The sequence below is a fragment of the Lactuca saligna genome, chromosome 2 (assembly GCF_052625555.1).
Source record: "Lactuca saligna cultivar CGN05327 chromosome 2, ASM5262555v1, whole genome shotgun sequence".
Classification (NCBI taxonomy): Eukaryota; Viridiplantae; Streptophyta; class Magnoliopsida; order Asterales; family Asteraceae; genus Lactuca; species Lactuca saligna.
This window is the reverse complement of record NC_136418.1, coordinates 119,355,547-119,376,332: the sequence shown is the minus strand read 5'-3', so window position 1 is coordinate 119,376,332 and position 20,786 is coordinate 119,355,547. Positions and strand designations below refer to the sequence as shown.

The window sequence follows — 20,786 nt, the reverse complement described above, 5'->3', positions numbered from 1 at the left end:
TTTACGATTAATTCATTTTTTATATACATATATGATTTAAGATGACATTTTGTTAAAACTTGACGTCAACTACAAAGATTTGAGCCATGACGAGTCATTGCGAAGTCATGACAAGCTTTTTAGAACCTTTGATAAATTACTCTGAAGTACTTTTTAATAATCTTGTAAAGTTATATCTATTCTTTTTTTTTTTTTTATATAATTATATATCTCAATGTCCATTTATTAACTTTAAATTGTAGTATACTTTACAAGCGACTTTTTACAAAATACTATTAATTCATAAGCTAGCATATTTTTAGTTAGCTTGTCAACCAAAACATCATAACTTAGGTATCTACCCGCATACCAATATTTTTCTTATGGATACAAGTTTATAGAAGTACAATTTTCTTGTTTATGTCATTGAAAAACCCTAAAAAAACTCTATCTATTATAGTCCAATGCTCGAAAAGCTTATTATGTTATTTTTTTGTATAATAAAACTATTTATTTGTTGATCATGCCAAAAATAATGTTTTGTAACCGGCAAGCCATTAAAAGTTGGTTACCTAGCATTTGTAACTTCACATTCATATTATTCTCTTATGCTTGAAAAACCATTGTGCTATTCTTTTTAACAATTAAAACATTTTATTTTATGATTTTGTACAATAAAACCTTTTTATGGTCTAATTTTGTATAATGTGCAACCATAACAACAAACAAGATATTTATCAATTATCCTTTCTCAATAACACATATATAGGACATAAAGGGGAAATAAATGTTTTATTGTATAAAATTAGAAAATAAAATGGTTTTTTTGTAAAAAAATAATAATAATATGATGATTTTTTAGAGCATTAAAGAATAGTATGTTAGGTTTTTCTGATGTCAAAAAGGTAAGGTAACCGGCTTTCAAAAGTTTACCGGTTACAAAATATTATTTTAGATATGATAACAAATAAAATGGTTTTATCAAGTATTAGTGAATGATAAGTTGAGTTTTTCTAAGCTTTACTGTTATATTTGGCTTTGTGAATTTTTTTTCAAGACAAGATCAACGATAAATATAAATGATTAAAAAGTGTTGTATTATCTAACATATCGATTCAAATCTCAACCAAACAAACCCATTTAACCCATGAATCTTTTCATTTTACTTATCATGGGTCGTGTTAATCATTTATAGAAAAGAACATAATGTTTGATTAAAAATCAAATCGTATGAACTCAATATGTTAAAAATCAATGACCTCGATTTGATCCATTTCTTTTTATGGTGCTGACTATTGACTTTTGGTCAACAAACCTTTTTCTTGACATGACTAATGCATTTAACATGTGCATCCTTATCAATCAAAATGATAATATCTAGAGATTGTCAAAAAGGAGTGGATGAAACTTCATAAAGAATAATAGATGCTTTACTTTATTGTTTATACTTTATACATAAATGTCATAATATTAGAAAACTCATTAGTTAAATTACACTAATATTTAATTTTTTAAAGATTTTTTTATATAATACTTTAGTAATATAGTATAACAATAAACCTAAAAAACAAAAATAAATAAATAAATAAACCCTCTTAACAAGTATCATTAACTTTTTATGCAACTTAAAATTGCAAACTACTTCATTGGGAGTTATTAGAATACCAAGTTATGTTCACATTAGCTGTAAGTTACATAAAAAGGTAGAAATATTTTGTTAAAAGATTTTATTGTCATACGAAATTACATAAAAAAAAATCCAGAAGGGTGAAAAGCAGAGAATATGTAGATCTAGAGAAATGCAATAATACTAAAATTTACCAATGGAGATAATAGCAATATTACACAAAAGTACAAAACTTCCAACATAATAAAAACATAATGTAAGAGAATAAAAGAAAACGCCATCTTGATTTCCCAATTCCCTCTCTATTTACACGATCAGCTCATCTTCAAGAAAATTATACTCGAATTTAAAGTCTGTCTTGATTCTTTGACACCTGTTAGAAAATTTGGCCAAAAAAATCGTTACCAAAATCACTATTTTTATCACTTTTATATTCAATATCATATACATAATACATACCATCCATTCTGCATCTCATCATTTCCAATGTGGAAATCAAAGTACACATACGTCCCTTGTTCATAATCATCTGTAGCAAACTTTGGCTCTTCGTGTCTTTGAAACCACGTGTTGTATTTTTTATGGTACCTCCATGATTGTTTCTTTAATTCTTTTGCAGCCAGATATTGTTGATAAGCATTCTGCATTAAATCACACACATTTCAGAATATTTAAAATTAAAAAATCCAATTAATAAAAAAAAAAAAATACCTGTTGATAATAAAATGCGAAAAATAAAGTATCGGTCCCAATGTTGTCGGATCCAAGACGTTCCCAAAAGGCCGGGTTGTTCACAATTGGAGCTTGCACTTGCGGATAGCTTTGTGGGGTCACTGCAGGGTGCCTCTGTAGAATAAAAATTGAAAATAGTTAAATAGTTTATTATTTAAAAAAAAAATAAAAAAAAAATGAAGAGTATGATGTTGTAATATGTACTGCAGTGTAGCTTTTGGCGCGTTCAGAGTCTCGGGGTTGGGGGAGTTTGTAGAAGGCGGACTCGAGCATTTGGAGGTTGTATTGTTGGTCGTGGGTCCCACCTAAGGACACGGCTAACCCACTAAGGTTGTCTCCAATTGCACCCAGGTCAGACAGGCTTCTTCTACCAATCACACCCAGGCTAACCGATTGGTTCGATTGTAATGGTTGACCAGGTGACAGGTCAACATCGCGTGTGCTTTGTGCTGCTTCTGTTATAGTCCCAGATCCCTTTTAAAAAAAAATAAATAATCATATTATAAAATATTTAAACCCTAGAAGAAAAATTAATTAAAAATAAATTATACCTGCATGTCTAATGCATACGAGACCTTTGGATCTTCTTCATTGGAAGTGTTCTTGTTGAGGACAGGAGATTGTGCGGGATCGGGTGCTGAGTCATCAGATGTAACGCTTTGTTGTTGTTGCTGTTGTTCCGTTTCCTCAGCTTTTGAATTGTTAATTTCTGCTTCAAATTTTAAATTTCATTTATCTTTGACAATAATGTTAAAAAAAATAAAAATAAAGTCAAAGAGTTTACCGCTATCTTTAGAACCGGTTGACATTTGTTGACTTGACTGTAAATGGATTAGATTTTGTTGTTGTGCTGACGTGGCAGTGTTGGGACTTGCTGGCGGTGCCCCACCCAATCCACTTGAGCTTTGAGAATTAAACTGTGCAATGTGCATATGAACATAACATCATTTATTTAAAATAAAAAAATCTGGAGAATTATGAATTATAAAATATGAAATAAGAAAGAGAAACCTGTTGTAGAAGAGGGTTTTGCTGTGTTGAAAATTGCTTATGAGTTCCTCCAGAAATAGGAGGCATTCCAAGAAGGGTGCTGCTTCCTTGTTGTTGTACTTGTTGGAATCTCTGCAGAAATTTCTCCCTTTGATCTGGTGCTATTTCAGTTCTTCCACGGAATTGTCCCTGTTAAAATTATAAAAAAATAAAAATAAAAAGTATTTTAGTTTAATGTAGATACAATGTATATATATATATAGCATACCCCTTCATGCTGAGATTGGAAGGAAGTTCCAGGTCTCCACTGAATGCCAGGAACACCAGAAGGTGAAAAGACTCTTGTGCCCATGCCACCAGCATCACCACCATTTCCATTATCACCATCACTAGTTTTCACACCACTTTGTGGCAACATGATTCTGCTACTCAAAGATGAAACAGGAGGATGCTGCTGAACCATTCTCTCATCTGTCCCTAACATAGGTCTCTTAGCCATTTCCGAAGCTTGAGCAACACCAAGGGCATTATTGGTAGAAATAATGTTACTGTTCGTAGGGTTGATAGGGAGAGTAACTGAGGATTGACTGGTCAAGCTGGTCAAACTGCCCCTCCCGAGATTCCTTAATCCGGATTCACTAAGAGCGGGAGATGATTTACGAACAGGGAATCCACCAACTTCTTCTTCCTTGTTTATAGGTGAGGAAGGGATGCTGGAGACTGAAACTGAATTGTCTAAAACGCCCCTCACCGGACTTGGACTTGGAGGGACTGAAGAGGTCGTGAGATTATGAGATGGAGTGGGGACAGTAATAGGGGTGGTTGCGTGGGTCCCGGATGGTGTTGGAGGAGATGATGAGATGGCAATGGCTTTTGGTGGTGGGGTCCGTGGCCCATGCTCTGATATATTCTCCTGGGATAATGTCTCCTCAGTTTGTTCCTGTACTGAAGCTCCCTGTTGAATATATTTTTTCCATAAATCAAAAAAACACAAAAAAGAATACACAATATTATGTCTTTCTATGCATATGGGCTATGGCAACATGGGGAGGTGTCCTATGGGGGTAGATTTGTCATTTGACATACCGGTGACTGAACTGGAGGTGAAGACAAAGCATTTTTCGTACTTAAAACAGCAACAGTAGCACCAACACCCTGCCAAAACAATTATTTTCATGAAATTTTTTCTTCATATGAATTCCTTCTACATAGGGCAATTAAGTCAACTAACTTGACTAAGTTGACATGGTTTCTAATTGGAACTAGTTTCTAGATGATGAATGGAATATAAATTCAGCAAGTAGGGTTTTGATTTTTAAACAACAGATATGTTTTTACCTTAACGAGGCCAGGTGGACCAATGATAACAAGATCTTCAAGTGCTTCTACTTTGTCTAGTGATAAGGTGTTGTATAACATATCAACATCCTCAAACTCATCAAAATCCTCCTGCAGATGAAATGGTTGTTTTAGATGCTTTGTGAAAAGTGAAAACCACAAGATGGAGAGAACTTCAAAGAAACTATTGAGAAAATGTGAAAGGGAAAAAAGTATATGATGACCTGATTTCGTTCCACATAGTCATCAATGAAGTCCTTAACATCATTGACTTGTTCAGGGCTCAATTCATCGTTATCCAACAACCGTAATATCAACTCTAGCTTCATTATATGAGCCTTGTGTCGAACAATTGATGACTCTAAATGTGTCTATCAAACAAAAGAGCGAAAGACATCCATCAGATTATCAACTGTAAGGTAGATATTGAATAAATGGAGCCTATTACAAGGTGAAAATTTAAAGAAACTGAATCTTTATTCACTATATTGATATTACCAGTCTTGGAGGTCTTGCTTTTCCTTTCTTAACAGATAGCCCCTCCATCTCAGCTTCAAAGCTATCGATTTGAGATTCCAGCTCAGACACCTAACCAATAATAAGCATTGTCATACATAATGTCTAAATGAGGATCCATATATGTAAATAATAAAACAAAGGGAGGCCTTTAAAGTACTAGTATAATGCTATAAAGGCAGTAGTATAGTGTAGTGTTATACCGTATTGTTCAACCAATCTCTAGTCTCTGACTTGGCTTTCTCCTTTGGATCCTACAAAATATCATCAAAAAGGATACTTCACTATACAATGACTGAAGGTTATTTCCATGTACCCTATGCAAAAAAAGCAAAGCAATAGATACCGTTTTAGGCTGTTGTCCAAGGCCTTCTTTGGAGAAAGCTTTTGTCTTTGTCTCCTTTTCACAAATCTTAAACCGTTCCATTTCTCGCTCAATAAGCTTGCGGGCATCCATCAGAGCCTGCTCATAAGAGGCACTAACCTACGTCAACACGTATCAGAAAGAAGAAACAGATGTCAATAAGGAAGTAGATGAAACAAGATAGAGGCATCTAATTCTTAGCATAGAAGCTAAAACCAGATTAAATTTGAGATAGTGTGGCAGCAATAACAGAAAGTATAAGTGCCAATAGACAATCACCAATGGAAGATAGCATATGTTTCATGTATGTGAACCAGAGAACACAACAAGCAAGTAAGCAACTTGTTTTTCTTCAGACCATGCTCTTAGTGAGAAACACTATGTCAACTCCTCATGGCCTTTTATATTCATATTCCTTTCATGTTAAGCAGCATAGAACTAGTCACCAGACAATATTAGATGGTATGTGATGCTAATCAAATGCATACGCAAATGTACATCAAATTATCATTTGTCATACAAAATCTTCTTTTGAATAGTGCAAAGTAGGCATTAAGCAACTTTAGATGATTCTTCACTGTTGGTGAGCAGAATTTGTTTCGTAAGGCAACTAGACTGGGTAACCAGCGACTGAGACATGCTTGCGAGGGAAGAGTAAGAAGAAGGAATACAAATGGAAACATAAATGACCTTCTTATCCTTGATCTCGCTGGACTGTATCCATGTCTTAATCTGGTCTCTGTACCTCTGAAGTTTCTTAATCTCCTTCTTCAAGTCGGCCTCAAACTTCTCCTTCTGATTAGCATTGTCAGTATCGTATACCTAAAATACGAAATTCAACATGCGAACATGAAACTTCAGCATTAAGATTACACAAAAACCAATAACGTCAATAATTCAAAGAAAATTAAAAACATTTACGCATGCCTTGTTCCATATGCTGTCGAAAACATCAACACCTTCTTGAACTTTTTTTAGGACTCGATCGATCTCACCTTGAAGCTTTCTACTGGCTCCCATTGATAAATTACTAAATCTATTAAATCTGGAGTGGTAATTGAATTGTGAAACCTAAGCATCCAAAACCTTCGCCGGCGAACGAATACGATGACGAGTCTGATTAATTTTTGCAATTCTAGGGTTCCGATCGGGTATGGTTTTATGTGGAGTTTCGTTGTCTCTGAGTGAAGACGATGAAAAGGGGAAATCCACTTATTGAAAAGTAAAATTATAATAGGCCTATTTCCACGCATGATGTTGGGCCGGGTCGGTTTCACCTTCAATGCCTTTGAGGCTTTGAATGGAACTGATCTAGTTGAATTATCTATTAGAAATTATGATTATGATTAGTATTTAGCAATTCAATCTAGTTGATTGTAGTTAATTATATCAAAATCAATTAAATATTAAACTAGATCGGTGTTATTAATTAAATATATATTGATGGATAATCTAATTTTTATCTAGTGTAATCTTATATTATGGATTTTTTTTCTTAAATCCTAATTCTAATAAATAAGTAGAACTCGGCCACGTGGTATTCTCCAAGGCCCCCAAAATAGAGTTTTCCCGCTCATTTTATTAATCTATATTTACATAAATGCCATAGAATCTAAATGAAACAATTCCGGAAAAATCTGCAAAGAAATCTTTTCAAAATATTAAACCAAAAATTTTAAATGAATAAAAGATATGGAAATACATTGAAAAAATATGTTAATCAATCTTCATATTCGAAAAACACGCATTAATTTTGAAAGTTTGTTTATTTTGATTGCAAATTAAATCCCTAAAAATCTGCAATATTATTCTTTTTCAAACGTAATCTTCTTAATTCTTATTCTTATTTATTCAAACGTAAATAGCATTCATACGGTTATTTTCTTTTTATCATTCTGCTCCAGAAGAATTCTGCTCCATAGTAATATTTGCAAACGTATTCTTCTTGATTCTGCAACGCTTCAAAAATTATAATATCAGGTTAGTGTATTAAAATATCAGCATTACTAATATTTCTAACCTCTTAATTGTCTGATTTACCAGTTTCTATCATTTTTCATTTTATTAGTGATGTTCTTCTTCTTCCTTTTGCTAATTCTTCTTAGTCATGTTCTTCTTCTACCTTTTCAGTTTAAAAGACGTAAATGTTAATGAAAATGATAATAAAATACGGAATTAGTAATATAACTGAGAACTTGATATAAAATAATTTGATATGAATTATTGGTTTTTGTTTGGATTCCATTTTATTATAAACAGATTAATTGAATAAACGATCATTTAGCAGTACAAATTTAAGATATCTACATTACCATTACTAATTTTTATGTTATTTATTAGTGAGTTGCAGGGGCATTGTCGGTATAATTATTGTTTATATGTTAATTTTATATTTAAATATTTCTACATGTTAAATATATTGTTTTGTTGTCATTGTTGAAGGTTGGTAATGAAAATTATAACAAAATACGAAATACGAATACGAAATTAGTAATAAAAATGAGAACATGATTTTCTTTAAAAAAAACTGTTCTTCAAAGCTTTAATTATTACAATATGTTTTTTTTGTTTTGCTGTTTCATTTACTTTGATTTGCTGCTAAGTTAAACCTAATTTATGATGTCAATTATTATTCTTATTCAGATGATGACGAAAAAACTAATGAACATGAAAGCTTCATTTTCTTTAAATAAAATTATTATTCTTATTCAGATCTAAAGCTGTTATTGTTAACTATAATATGATTTAATTCTTATTACTTTCTGTATTTACATATGAAGTTAGATGAATAAACGACCATTTAGCAGTACAAATTAAAGATATCTACATTACCATTACTAATTTTTATGTTATCTATTAGTGAGTTGCAGGGACATTGTCGGTATAATTATTGTTTATATGTTAAATTTATATTTAAATATATCTACATGTTAAATATATTGTTTTGCTGTCATTTTTAAAATACTATTTCATATGAATTATTTGATTTTGTCATGTGCTTATTTACGAATTTTTTGTTTTAGTTGTTAGTTTGGATGTTCTGTACATTGTTGAAGGTTGGTAATATTCCTTACAATTCTATATGGTTTAAATTTTCTTGCAGAAAATGAATATAGGAAATAAAGTTTACCTAAATAACATTGATCAGATAGATGAAAAATTATATATCAAAGTTCGGGTCCTTAAAATTTGGAACTTTATCAGAAATAATAAAGTTTGTTCAATTGAAATGATCCTGATGGACGAGGAGGTTTGTTGTATTTCATATATTTTTTATTCATCATTCAATATTACACATGTTTCAACAAAATAATAATTTTTAATTTTTTTTTTAAACAGGGTACACAATACCATGCTCGTGTCTTTAATCAGAATTTCTCCAGATTTCGTCATCTCTTAAAGGAAGATGAAAGTTATATAGTTATAAAACCAAATATAGCTGTTGTTACGAATGGTTTTAGTTATACAGGTCATAAACAGACCTTAACTTTGGATTGGAAAAGCATCCTAAAAAAATGTGATCATTTCTCGGGTCCGGTCAATGGATTTATGTTTGTTGACTTTAATTCTATCATCAAACAAACATGCCTAAGAGAAAATTTTCTTGGTTAGTTATTAAATTTTAATCAAATCATTTTTTATCAGTTGTGTTTTTGGTTATACATTTTATTATTTAAATATTACGATTTTAATGCTATAGTTTATCTTGTGTTATCTTTTGTGTAGATGTTATTGGACAGATCGTGTCATTTAGGCCTCTTGAAACTTCAAATCCAGTAGCATCGAAGCATTATATAAAACTCACTCTTAGCAACCTAGAGTGAGATTATATTAAATTATTATTTATTTATTATCTTTAATTAATCACAAATTAATATTAATATACGATTTTTTGGTTTATTTAGTTCCGTACATCTGAAGGTTACTATTTTTGGAAGTCAAACATATCAAATGTCAGAATACCTACAAAATAACCCGACGGTTAATTGTGTTGTTATCGTGATGCAGTTTTTGAAGCTAAACATTTGGAATGGTTTGTATTCACTCTTTATATATATATATATATATATATATATATATATATATATATATATATATATATATATATATATATATATATATATATGTTTATAATTATTGTTTATTTATAATTTTTATTAATTGGGTATACATTTATTACATGTATTGGTGAAGCTAAAAGTCATTTTGAAGTAACGAAATTGTTCATAAATTCCGACATTTATGAAATAAATGAGTTTAAAAATAAGTTAATCAGTATAAGTGAAAAAAGCATAACTACACTTCAAAGCTACTCTTCTTCATATACAGATGACTTTAAGGGCAATTTTCCATTAAAAACAATCTGTGAGATCACGGAACCAATTAAGGTATATTGCATTATTTGATATGTTTTACAAATTATTTTTTCATAATTTATTTTAATAACTTTTACATTTAATTTGATACAGGAAATGAAGTTTTTATTAGTTGCTTCAATTGTTAATATAAGACATAATCTACCATGGTATTATGAAACATGCAAAAAATGTGGAAAAAAATAATCCCTGTTCCCAAAGCCAATCATTCGTATACCGACCCTGAAAAAATTTCAGAAACTATGGTTGTCGGGTGTACAAATGCACAATGCAAAAAATCCGAAATTCAAACAGTTATAAAGTAAACACATATTTATTTCTATTAATTTTATCAATCTGTAAAACAACACTAACAATGACATAATTTTTTTTATTTTAGGTATATAATTCCAATCAACATACAAGATTGTACTGGAACCATTGGATTGACTCTTTTTGATAGGGAAGCAAAGAGGCTGTAAAATATAAGTGCATACGAGTTGAAAAAAATACATGATGCGGTATATTATTCATATCTTAAAATCAGAAAACATTTACTTTTTTTTAATTTATTTAAATATATCTTACAGGCTGGAGACAGTGATGGACTATTTCCAATGCAACTTAACGTGTTGAAAAACCGCAAGTTTGGTTTTCTTGTAGATATTACAGAATACAATGTCAACAACTATAATAATATCTACACAGTTCTCAGAGTTACAGAAGATATGTCCATTGTTTCTGAATTGGAAAGTAAAATAGAACTTATGGTATGTAAGTTTTTATTGTTGAACATTTATAATTCTTTACTGTTAAAATACATAACGATTAACATATTTCAATTTTATTTTTTAGAGTATTTAATCTGTCTCCTTAAATCAAGTTGCTTTGGAATCCGATGATGTTGTACAGTCTGTTCAAAAGGTTTTTCAATTCATTTTATTAACTTTTATTTATATTAGGGTTTTTTTGGAATTAAACACTTATTATTATTTTATTTAAATTAGGATGTGATCTCACAAACAGATGAAAGTCTTACACCCTCAACAATTGATTAGTCAACCGCAACAAGTCCAAGCAAAATATCAAGTTCTTTAAAGTGCAACCTCCAAGAAATTTATGATGTTGATTCTGGAGATGATTTAAATTGCACTAAGTCTAAAAGAAAGTCAACTGGAGAGGAAGCTCCACTCTTAATTCCAAAAATGGAGAAGTGAGATGGTATTGGTTATAACACGCATTTAATATATTTTGATCATTTGTTTTTGTTTTAAAGATATTTTGATTGCTTGGTATGATTTTTATTTTGGGATATTTAGGATGTTAAATATTATTGGTTTTGAATATTTTTGGATATTTTTTTGTTTTAAAATGGAGAAGTTAGTTGAATTTGGTTTAGAATTATGTGTCCATGTGCTTCTGTTCTTCATTGCTTTGATTTTGTTATTACAATTTGTTTTGGTTTATAACTTTGGTGTTATATCTTTAACTTTGAATTTGGGTTGGTTTGACTTTGATTTATAGGATTTCGTTGAAATCGGTTATTAGGTTTTCTCAAGGAAAGAGATGGATTGTGTTGGGGTTTAATTATACTCCTTGACCATGAAAAACAGATGCGATAAATTATACAAGGGCAAAACGGTCATTTTCATAAATTTTACAGTTGGGTTGTTATAGTTGATGGTTCAGCGACCAAAAGTGTTGGGAAACCATTAACATAACGACCAAAATTGTAAAAAGATTTATTTTTGGAGGTAAACTAGAAAGAACAAAAAAAAAAACAGATAAGCACAGGAATTTGATTTATTCATGTGATTTATCAAACTTGTTTAAATAATAAACAAAAAAAATACAAATTTCATTTTAAAGTTCCTAATACACTATATCCCATTTTTAGTAATCTATTCTCAAATTGCAATACTATAATCTGGAATTGATCATCTTTTAGTTTATTTTTCTAAATATATGTGTTATTGTCTATATGTACGTATCTATTTATATCTGTTTTTGCGGATCATAATTTTTCTGTTTATATCTATTTTTGAAAAGTATGTTTACAGGTGATAATTAAATATATAAATCAATTAGTGGTTTACGATTTTCCTGTTTATATCCTAATTTTGTTTGTTAAATATACAGGTTATTTCTGTTTAGTTTTTGATTTTTAGTTTTTTTCTCATTATATACCCTTAAGGGTATATCCGTAATTTATCATCTTTTAGTTTAATTTTCTAAATATATGTGGTTGTCTATGTATGTGTATCTGTTTTTACGATTTTCCTGTTTATATCCTAATTTTGTTTGTTAAATATACATGTTATTTCTTTTTAGTTTTTGATTTTTAGTTTTTTTCTCATTATATACCATTAAGGGTATATCCGTAATTTATCATCTTTTAGTTTAATTTTATAAATATATGTGTTTGTCTATGTATGTGTAACTTTTTTTATATGTTTTTGTGAATCATGATATTTTTCAAAGTCATGAATTATTTTTTGGACAAACAACATTATCTTTCCATTATTATAATATATGTTTTTTAAACTTACAAGGTACAATGGAACATATTACGTTTTTTTTTAAGCAGTTTTGCAATGAGGTGCAATATCAGAACAATAACATACATGTTAAAACTGTAGGTAAGAAATGGAACCGCGAATTCCAACAGAGTTGGAATTCGAAATTCCATTTCATGACATGTTTGCATCATAATTGGGACAAATTTCTGTTATGTTGGATATCATAAATAGATATGATCCTGAAAAAGGAGTTTAGTTTTTTAGGTTAGAAGTCTCATAATTTTCCCAAAAAAATATTTAAATTGTCAAATTAGTAGTCTATTTTGTGAAGGTATAATAGTAAATTTAGTTTATTTTATTTTATTTGTATGAGAATCTAGTGGAAACATAATCAGTCGTTTTTTTGAAGTAGTTATGCAATGAGTTGTCATATCAAAACAAAACAGACATATTAGAAAACCGCAGGTTAAAAATGTATTCTGATGTTTTAACTGAGACAACATACAAAATCTTTGTGTATGTTGAATTGTAAGAAAAAGATCCAACTGATAAAAATAGCCCAAATCTGGAATTACATGTCGATAGCATATTTAGTTAAAATTAGACAAAAGGGTAAATTAAATGTTTAAATTGGGTAAAATTTTAAAAGTACAATGTCTTACTAAGATAAAGTTCAAAGTACAATAATGTTTATGTTGCAACTATATCAAAAATAAATAAAATTTCCACACATTATTCAGTAACTTAAAATTAACAAATCAAATTTCTTAACTTGCCAGTTTTCAGGTAGAAAGGACAATCCACTTCTATCTATTTGATCGATCAAGAAACAAGGTTCTGAATGACCTATTTTTTAAAAATCTCCTTCTGCAGCATGTGTAATGACTTATGAATAACTATTATTTTTCTCACGATAAATATGTTATTTTTAATAAATAATCAATAACCAATTGTAAACAAAATTTATATCTTTGATTCTCTTCAATTAATTCATACATTTTTGTAATGGTTGCAGCATATTTACTTATCTTTTATAAATAACGTATATTCAATTTACTATTTCCTAATATTCTATACTCCCTTTTTAGATGAAATTCGAATATTAAACTAATTTTTAGTTGTAATCATTTATATTCCAAAAAATCAGGAACAAAATTTTATCTAATAAAGATCCAACAACAATAAAATCATAAAATCGTAATCTTTTTCCTATATATATATATATATATATATATATATATATATATATATATATATATATATATATATATATATATATATATATATATAACTTTACCTCAAAACGTGAAATCCAAAATTTTGAAACTCCTCATTCGTCTTCTTAATGTTCAATTGCTTCTGCGATTCTTTTTTCATTAAACTTACATCAAACTGCTTCATTAAAGTCCTAATCCTCATTCCAGTTCTACCTGCAAGATTTCCATATCCATATGTCAGGTTAGTATAATGAGTTTAGATCACTTTGTTTTCTCTATGAATTTATGGTTGGAATTTACAACAATAATCAATATGCTGGAATAGATGTTTTTCTAACTGTAAAAAAATAAGCGGGAATAGATGTTTAAGATCAATAAGCAATTTATAATCATCACGATTTTCGTGTATCACACAATTTTACCTTCATTGTTTCCATGGAGATCTAGGGTTTTAACCCCTGATATCATCCGAACCCACGATTGGTTGAAATTGGGGAAACAGCAGATGTAAATCGAATAAACCCTAGGTTGGAAATGAGTATGATGAGTCATGATGCTCATCAGGGAAATAATTGATTGTGGCACAGGAAGAAGGAGAGTCTACCTTCGGATCGTATTTTTCAATCCTGACGGAGACCAAATCGGACGATTACACGGTATCGTAGATCTCCATGATTTTCTAGGTTCCCTTTCATGCATTGTTGATTGCGATCGATTTAGGGGGAATCGAGGGCAGTCATTGACTACTAATCTTCGACGACCGTCTATGGAAGATTGGAGTCGTTGTAAACAAACATCCAGACTTCTTTTGATGGAGTTATTTCTGCAACTACAACACAAGATTCCGCTTCAAATCTTATTTTCGGACCCATATCTACAATCCGACTCATGTTAACTTTAATATTTTTATTTAAAGTCTCTTTTACACAATATAAACAAATATATAATATCTATTTTATACTATTTAGTATTTTAAAAATCTTCGATTGACTAATTTGTTTAAAATATATTATAAAAGAGTAAATTAATATTTGCAAATTTTGTTACACATTTTAATAAACAAATTAATAAAGGTAACTTTTTAAATACATTTACTTTATTATCATTATTTATTTAATTCTAACTAACTTCAATTGTATTATATAAACATATTATGTACATAATTTCACATTTCATTTCCTAACCTATGTCTTCTTATGCAGAAAGCAACAGTAACATGTACCACATGCAAGCCAGAGAGAAAAGAAGACAAAGAAAAATATATTTGGAAAATAAAAGATCGAAGAAAATAAAAACAACATCAAACGTTCCAAGTACATCATTATAGCATCTCTTCAAAAATACCATTAACTATAACCGTATTAGTATTTTATATTCTATCTTTTACTGTTATATAGTTGAATACATATATTTACAAGTTTTATAAGTTATTTCTATTTGCAGATCAATCAACCAACATTGTTCGTCAAACTCAAAATGTCAATTCATTTACAACACCTGCAAAGCATAACACAACCATACAATACTGTCCTTCCTTTACAAATGTTAGAACTCCATTTTCTAACATTACAAATGTTATAAATCCGTTATCTAACATTACAAATGGTAATTATTTATGGTTTTTAAAATATACTATTATCCATTATGTATATAATCGGGATATATATATATATATATATATATATATATATATATTTAACTATTTTATTTTTTTTATTCAGATAACATCGGTTTCGATAAATATATCACTTCCAAGTTAGCAAAGAAAAGACAGTATCATGTACTTTCAAATGATATGACATCAAAAAATGCATCTACAGTAACAATTTCTTCATCATCAATCAAGGTAAATCCAGGATGTCATAAATTAAAAACGAAGACAAGACATTTATCCCCTATCCCATTGATTGATTTGACAGAAGATGTAGAAAATATACATCAAGTGAACAATGAAAATCTTATAGTTGGTATCTCAAATGGTAATCAAAAAATAAAATCCATTTTACATTTCAGATAGTATGTTGTATATAATCATAAAATTTATTGATATTTTATTCAACGCTTTTATTTTACAGAATATTTGGATCATGGTGATCAAGATGTTGTATGTCAAACATGTCGTGCAAAGTTATGGAGAAATGAATCTATTAGAGGTAAAGAAAATGGGAACACGGATTATTAATTATGTTGTGGTTACAACAAAGTTCAACTTCCAGATTTAAAGAATGCACTCCCTACTTATGAAAGAATGTTTCGAAATATGGATTCAAAAAGCAAACACTTCATGAAAAACATTCGACGTTACAATTCAACGTTTTCTTTCACGTCGATGGGTGGTAAAATTGATTCTTCAATCAATAGAGAAAACGCTCCTTACATTTTCAGATTGGGTGGTCAAAATTATCATAGTATTGGAAGTCTTTTGCCAGCAAAAGGATCGGAACCAAAATTCTCTCAATTATACATTTATGACACTGACAACGAAATTACAAATAGACAAAGATGTTTTCGGTATTTTCTCAAACTTCTTATTCATAATCTATTATTATTATTAATATATATATATATATATATATATATATATATATTACTAATATTATGTATAAATTTATTTATTTTAGTGGTGAAAAGGATCAATCAACATCAACTGATAGTGATATTGTTAAAGGTATTAATGTGATGTTGGATTCAAATAATGTCTTGGTTAGATCTTATAGAATGGTAAGAGATACTTTTCAAAAAAATCCAGAAGTTGATATGAAATTACGACTTATCGGGAGAAGGGAGCAAGATGGAAGAACATATAACCTACCGACTGCTTCTGAGGTTGCTGCTTTAATAATTGGTGACATTTCGGATTCAATCGAAAAGAGGGACATCGTCGTTCAAACAAAAAATGGTTGTCTACAACGTATCAGTGAATTGCATCCTTCGTACCTTCCTCTCCAATATCCATTGCTATTTCCATATGGGGATGATGGTTATAGTGTTGACATTCTTCATAGAGGTGTGTCATTTACGACCAACAGCAAGCGTGCGAAATGTACAATGAGAGAATATTTCGCTTATAGGATTCAAGACAGAGATCATTCGTTCTCTCTAATACTTAATTCAAGAAGGTTGTTTCAACAATTTCTGGTAGATGCCTATACTATGATGGAAACGGAGAGAATGTACTACATACGTAGGCAACAACATGTTCTTAGATGTGATTCTTATGAAAATTTACGTAACCAAAAAGCTCAAGGAACGACTGATATCTCGAATGTCGGCCAACGTGTCATATTACCTTCATCCTTTACCGGAGGTGCACGCTATATGCTGCAAAACTATTTGGATGCCATGTCACTATGTAAGTGGTTTGGATATCCTGATTTCTTCATAACCTTTACGTGTAATCCCAAATGGCCTGAGATTAAAAGGTTTCTTAAGGATACTTCACTTCAACCAGAAGACAGACCTGATATACTATGTAGGTTGTTTAAGATCAAGCTTGATGCATTCATTAAAGACTTAAGGGAGAATCAAATTTTCGGCAAAGTTCAAGCATGTAATTAAAACTATATTTTTAATTTTTTTTATAAAACATTGATCTTATTATTATATTTTAAATATGTTTTGATATCTAATCACATTCTCTTTTATTTTTTGTCAAATTCTTTTACAGATGTTTATACCATTGAATTTCAAAAAAGAGGTTTGCCGCATAGTCATATATGTCTATTCATGCATTCTGACAACAAGCTACCAACTGTTGAACTTATCGATCCAATAATTTCAGCAAAGATACCAGACAGAATTGAAGATCCTGAATTGTATTCACTTATAAATGAGCTTATGATTCATGGTCCTTGTGGAGCTGAAAATATGAATTGTCCATGCATGGTGGATAAAAAGTGCTCTAAAAACTTTCCAAAACAATTCAGTAATCATTCGTTTGTTGATCAGAATGGTTTTCCGTTATATAGGCGAAGAAACGATGGTCATTTTGTAGAAAAATCAGGTGTAAGGTTGGATAACAGAAATGTTGTTCCATACAACAAATATCTATTGAAAAGATATCAGGCACATATTAATATTGAATGGTGCAATCAGGGATCTTCTATAAAGTATTTGTTTAAATACATAAATAAGGGTCCTGATAGAGCTACAGTTGCTGTTGTACCAACCAACAATGAATGTGAAAATAATGATGCGGTCGATGAAATAGCTGAATATTACGATTGTAGATATTTATCAGCATGTGAAGCATCATGGCGAATTTTTAGATATGATGTTCATTGCAGATATCCTTCTGTTGTTAGACTACCTTTTCATCTTCCTAATCAACATCAGATTGTATATGGCGAAGATGATGATATTGATGATGTTCTTGACAAACCTTCTGTTGCGGCTTCAAAGTTCACAGCTTGGATGGAGTGTAATGCAATCGACAGTGAAGCACGAAAACTCACATATGTTGAATTCCCTACAAAGTTTGTTTGGATATTAAATGGTCGGTTTTGGAAGCGAAGGAAAGTAGGAAAAGCCATCGGTAGAATTCATTCTGTTTCACCTAAACTAGGTGAAGCATATTTCTTAACGATTCTTTTAAATAAAGTAAAAGGACCAACATCATTTGATGAAATTCGCACGGTAAATGGTCAAACACATTCTTCTTTTAGAGATGCCTGTTATGCACTCGGGCTATTAGATGATGACAAGTACATTGATGCAATTAAAGAAGCAAGTAATTCTGGATCTGGTTTTTATCTACGCTTTTTATTTGCTACATTGTTGATGTGTAATAGTATGTCTAAACCAGAGATCGTTTGGGAAAATACATGGGAATATTTGGCAGATGGAATTCTATATAGCCAACGACAAAGATTTAAGTCAGCAGGTATTACATTTTTTCTTATTTTTTAAAATTAATTTCTTTTTATTTTTCAACACCCATTAAATAATTAGTAATGAAATTATTAAATATCGACCACATATTTTATTAATTATTTAATATTTTCGTGCAGAATTGTCTCTCGGAGTAGATGAACTTAAGAACTTAACTTTGTTCGAAATACAACAAATTTTACTTCGAAACAACTCTACTCTCAAAAACTTCAAAAACATGCCATACCCAGATGTTGAATCCGTTTCTTCTTCAAACAATCGACTTATCACCGAGGAGCTAGATTACGACATTCCCGTGATAAAGAATGACTATGATCATATGTTTCTTGCATTAACAAATGAGCAACGTAACATTTTCCTAAACATCAAGAGTGCTATTCAACAAAATAAAGGAGGTGTCTTCTTTGTTTACAGTTATGGTGGAACGGGTAAAACTTTTTTATGGAAAACAATATCTGCAGCAATTAGATCTGAAGGAAATATTGTATTAAATGTTGCTTCAAGTGGTATTGCTTCCTTATTATTGCCCAGTGGTAGAACAACACACTCTCGATTTATAATTCCATTTGAGCTTACAGAGGATTCTTTTTGTAACATAAATCCAGACGGTGAGTTGGCAAGCTTAATAAGGAAAACCTCTTTAATAATTTGGGATGAAGCACCTATGGTCCATAAGCATGCATTTGAAGCTTTAGATCAAACTTTGAAGGATTTATTAAGGTGCGTAAATTCAACCATCTCAAATATTCCATTTGGAGGGAAAGTTATTGTCTTTGGAGGAGATTTTAGACAAATTCTACCTGTTGTGCCGGGTGGCAGTAGACAGAACATTGTAAATGCTTCTTTGAGTTCTTCATATTTATGGGAACATTGCAAAGTCCATAGATTAACAAAAAACATGAGGCTAACTGTTGGAAGGGATCAATCAGATATAGGAAAAATAAGAGATTTTGCAAATTGGTTGTTGGATATAGGAGAAGGAAAACTTGGTGGTCCGAACGACGGTGAAACATATATCGATATTCCGGATGATATTCTCATTAATGATTCACATGATCCTATAGGTTCCTTAATTGAGTTTGTATATCCTTCAATTTTAGAGAACTATAGCGATATAAATTATTTCCAAGAAAGAGCGATACTTGCTCCAAAAAATGAAGTTGTCCAGGAAATAAACGACCGTTTGCTTAAGAAGTTTCCAGGAGATGAAGTTGAATATTTAAGTTCAGACTGCATATGTGAATCCGAATTTCTCCATGATCAATTTGATGCAAATCTATACTCTCCTGATGTATTAAATGGACTCAAAGTATCCGGTTTACCAAATCATAAGTTAGTTTTAAAAATTGGTGTTCCAGTAATGTTACTGAGAAATATTGATCAGAAAAACGGCTTATGTAATGGCACAAGACTACAGGTGTTATCATTGGGCAAACGTGTTATTGAGGCACGTATAATAACTGGAAGTAATATTGGAAATCAGACTTTTATTCCAAGAATGTCTTTAACTCCATCAGAAAAAAAGATTCCCTTCAAATTCACAAGAAGATGGTTTCCTTTGGCTGTATGTTTTGCAATGACTATTAACAAAAGTCAAGGACAATCGTTGTAAAAGGTTGGTTTGTTTCTGAAAGATCCAGTTTTTTCACATGGACAATTGTATGTTGCCTTATCTAGAGTTCAAAGCAGAGAGGGATTAAAATTATTAATTTTAGATAAAGATGGCAAACTCACAAATAAAACTTCCAATGTTGTTTATAAGGAAGTTTTTCGAAATTTGTAGCCAACTTTTTTGTAACGTCGTTTTATTCAATTTTAACAAATCACACTTAATCCATCATATTACTGTATTTTTTTATAATTACGTATTGTTGTATTTTATGTTAATTTCATTACACACATTGGTAATGTATCATCTGCATATGTCCAATAAGAATGATGAATAAAAAAAATAGTTTTCAAAAATCTTCATTCCTAATTAAATACTTTCCATTTAGTTAGTAATTAAATAATTACAAATAAAAAAATTTATTTAAATATTCAATATTACAATTTATAAGTTATCATAATTATTGAGATAATATTTTATTAAATAATTAATTTTTAAATTCAATTCAAAAACAGCACCCGTGGGTTCCACGGGTTTTAACCTAGTTTCGTTATAAACCTTAAAAATATATAAATAGATGTATACATTAATAATTTAAACCTTTATGAACGATATCTTTGAAATTAATTTTTTCTTGTAAAATAACCACT

General features: G+C 30.1%; 2 protein-coding genes across 4 annotated transcripts; one reads left to right on the top strand and one right to left on the bottom strand.

The window, feature by feature from the left end:
* Positions 1-1,771: 1,771 nt before the first annotated feature.
* LOC145031423 (uncharacterized) lies at positions 1,772-6,750 on the bottom strand. Of its 3 annotated transcripts, none has more exons than XM_078979967.1 (16): positions 6,474-6,750; positions 6,237-6,368; positions 5,529-5,666; positions 5,386-5,436; positions 5,165-5,254; positions 4,891-5,037; positions 4,667-4,777; positions 4,415-4,483; positions 3,597-4,283; positions 3,350-3,517; positions 3,123-3,255; positions 2,890-3,047; positions 2,543-2,812; positions 2,318-2,452; positions 2,066-2,247; positions 1,772-1,979 (listed from the first exon to the last, which is right to left on the bottom strand). In XM_078979967.1, the coding sequence occupies exons 1-16, from the start codon at positions 6,564-6,566 to the stop codon at positions 1,913-1,915; spliced, it is 2,631 nt and encodes an 876-aa protein (XP_078836093.1). In that variant the 5' UTR covers positions 6,567-6,750; the 3' UTR covers positions 1,772-1,912. The 3 variants fall into 3 exon arrangements, with proteins under 3 accessions (XP_078836093.1, XP_078836094.1, XP_078836095.1); XM_078979968.1 differs by having other exon boundaries at positions 5,529-5,645; XM_078979969.1 differs by lacking the exon at positions 4,415-4,483.
* Positions 6,751-8,784: 2,034 nt separating this feature from the next.
* LOC145030028 (uncharacterized) lies at positions 8,785-20,139 on the top strand. The gene is made up of 15 exons (XM_078978466.1): positions 8,785-8,796; positions 8,886-9,015; positions 9,273-9,366; positions 9,452-9,579; positions 9,741-9,934; positions 10,016-10,071; positions 10,302-10,368; positions 10,492-10,654; positions 15,081-15,242; positions 15,359-15,616; positions 15,713-15,790; positions 15,854-16,148; positions 16,259-17,187; positions 17,305-18,519; positions 18,647-20,139. The coding sequence occupies exons 1-15, from the start codon at positions 8,785-8,787 to the stop codon at positions 20,137-20,139; spliced, it is 5,274 nt and encodes a 1,757-aa protein (XP_078834592.1).
* Positions 20,140-20,786: the final 647 nt, after the last annotated feature.

Bases quoted from the DNA above. Each gene is read 5' to 3' on its own strand.
- LOC145031423 (XM_078979967.1), bottom strand. From the start codon at position 6,566: ATGGGAGCCAGTAGAAAGCTTCAAGGTGAGATCGATCGAGTCCTAAAA. The intron at 4,778-4,890 runs GTCATCATATAC...TTTCATCTGCAG, and splicing joins ACTATGTGGAACGAAATCAG to GAGGATTTTGATGAGTTTGA. The intron at 3,256-3,349 runs GTTTCTCTTTCT...CACATTGCACAG, and splicing joins AAAACCCTCTTCTACAACAG to TTTAATTCTCAAAGCTCAAG.
- LOC145030028 (XM_078978466.1), top strand. The intron at 15,791-15,853 runs GTAAAGAAAATG...TTCAACTTCCAG, and splicing joins GAGAAATGAATCTATTAGAG to ATTTAAAGAATGCACTCCCT. The intron at 17,188-17,304 runs GTAATTAAAACT...ATTCTTTTACAG, and splicing joins TTTCGGCAAAGTTCAAGCAT to ATGTTTATACCATTGAATTT.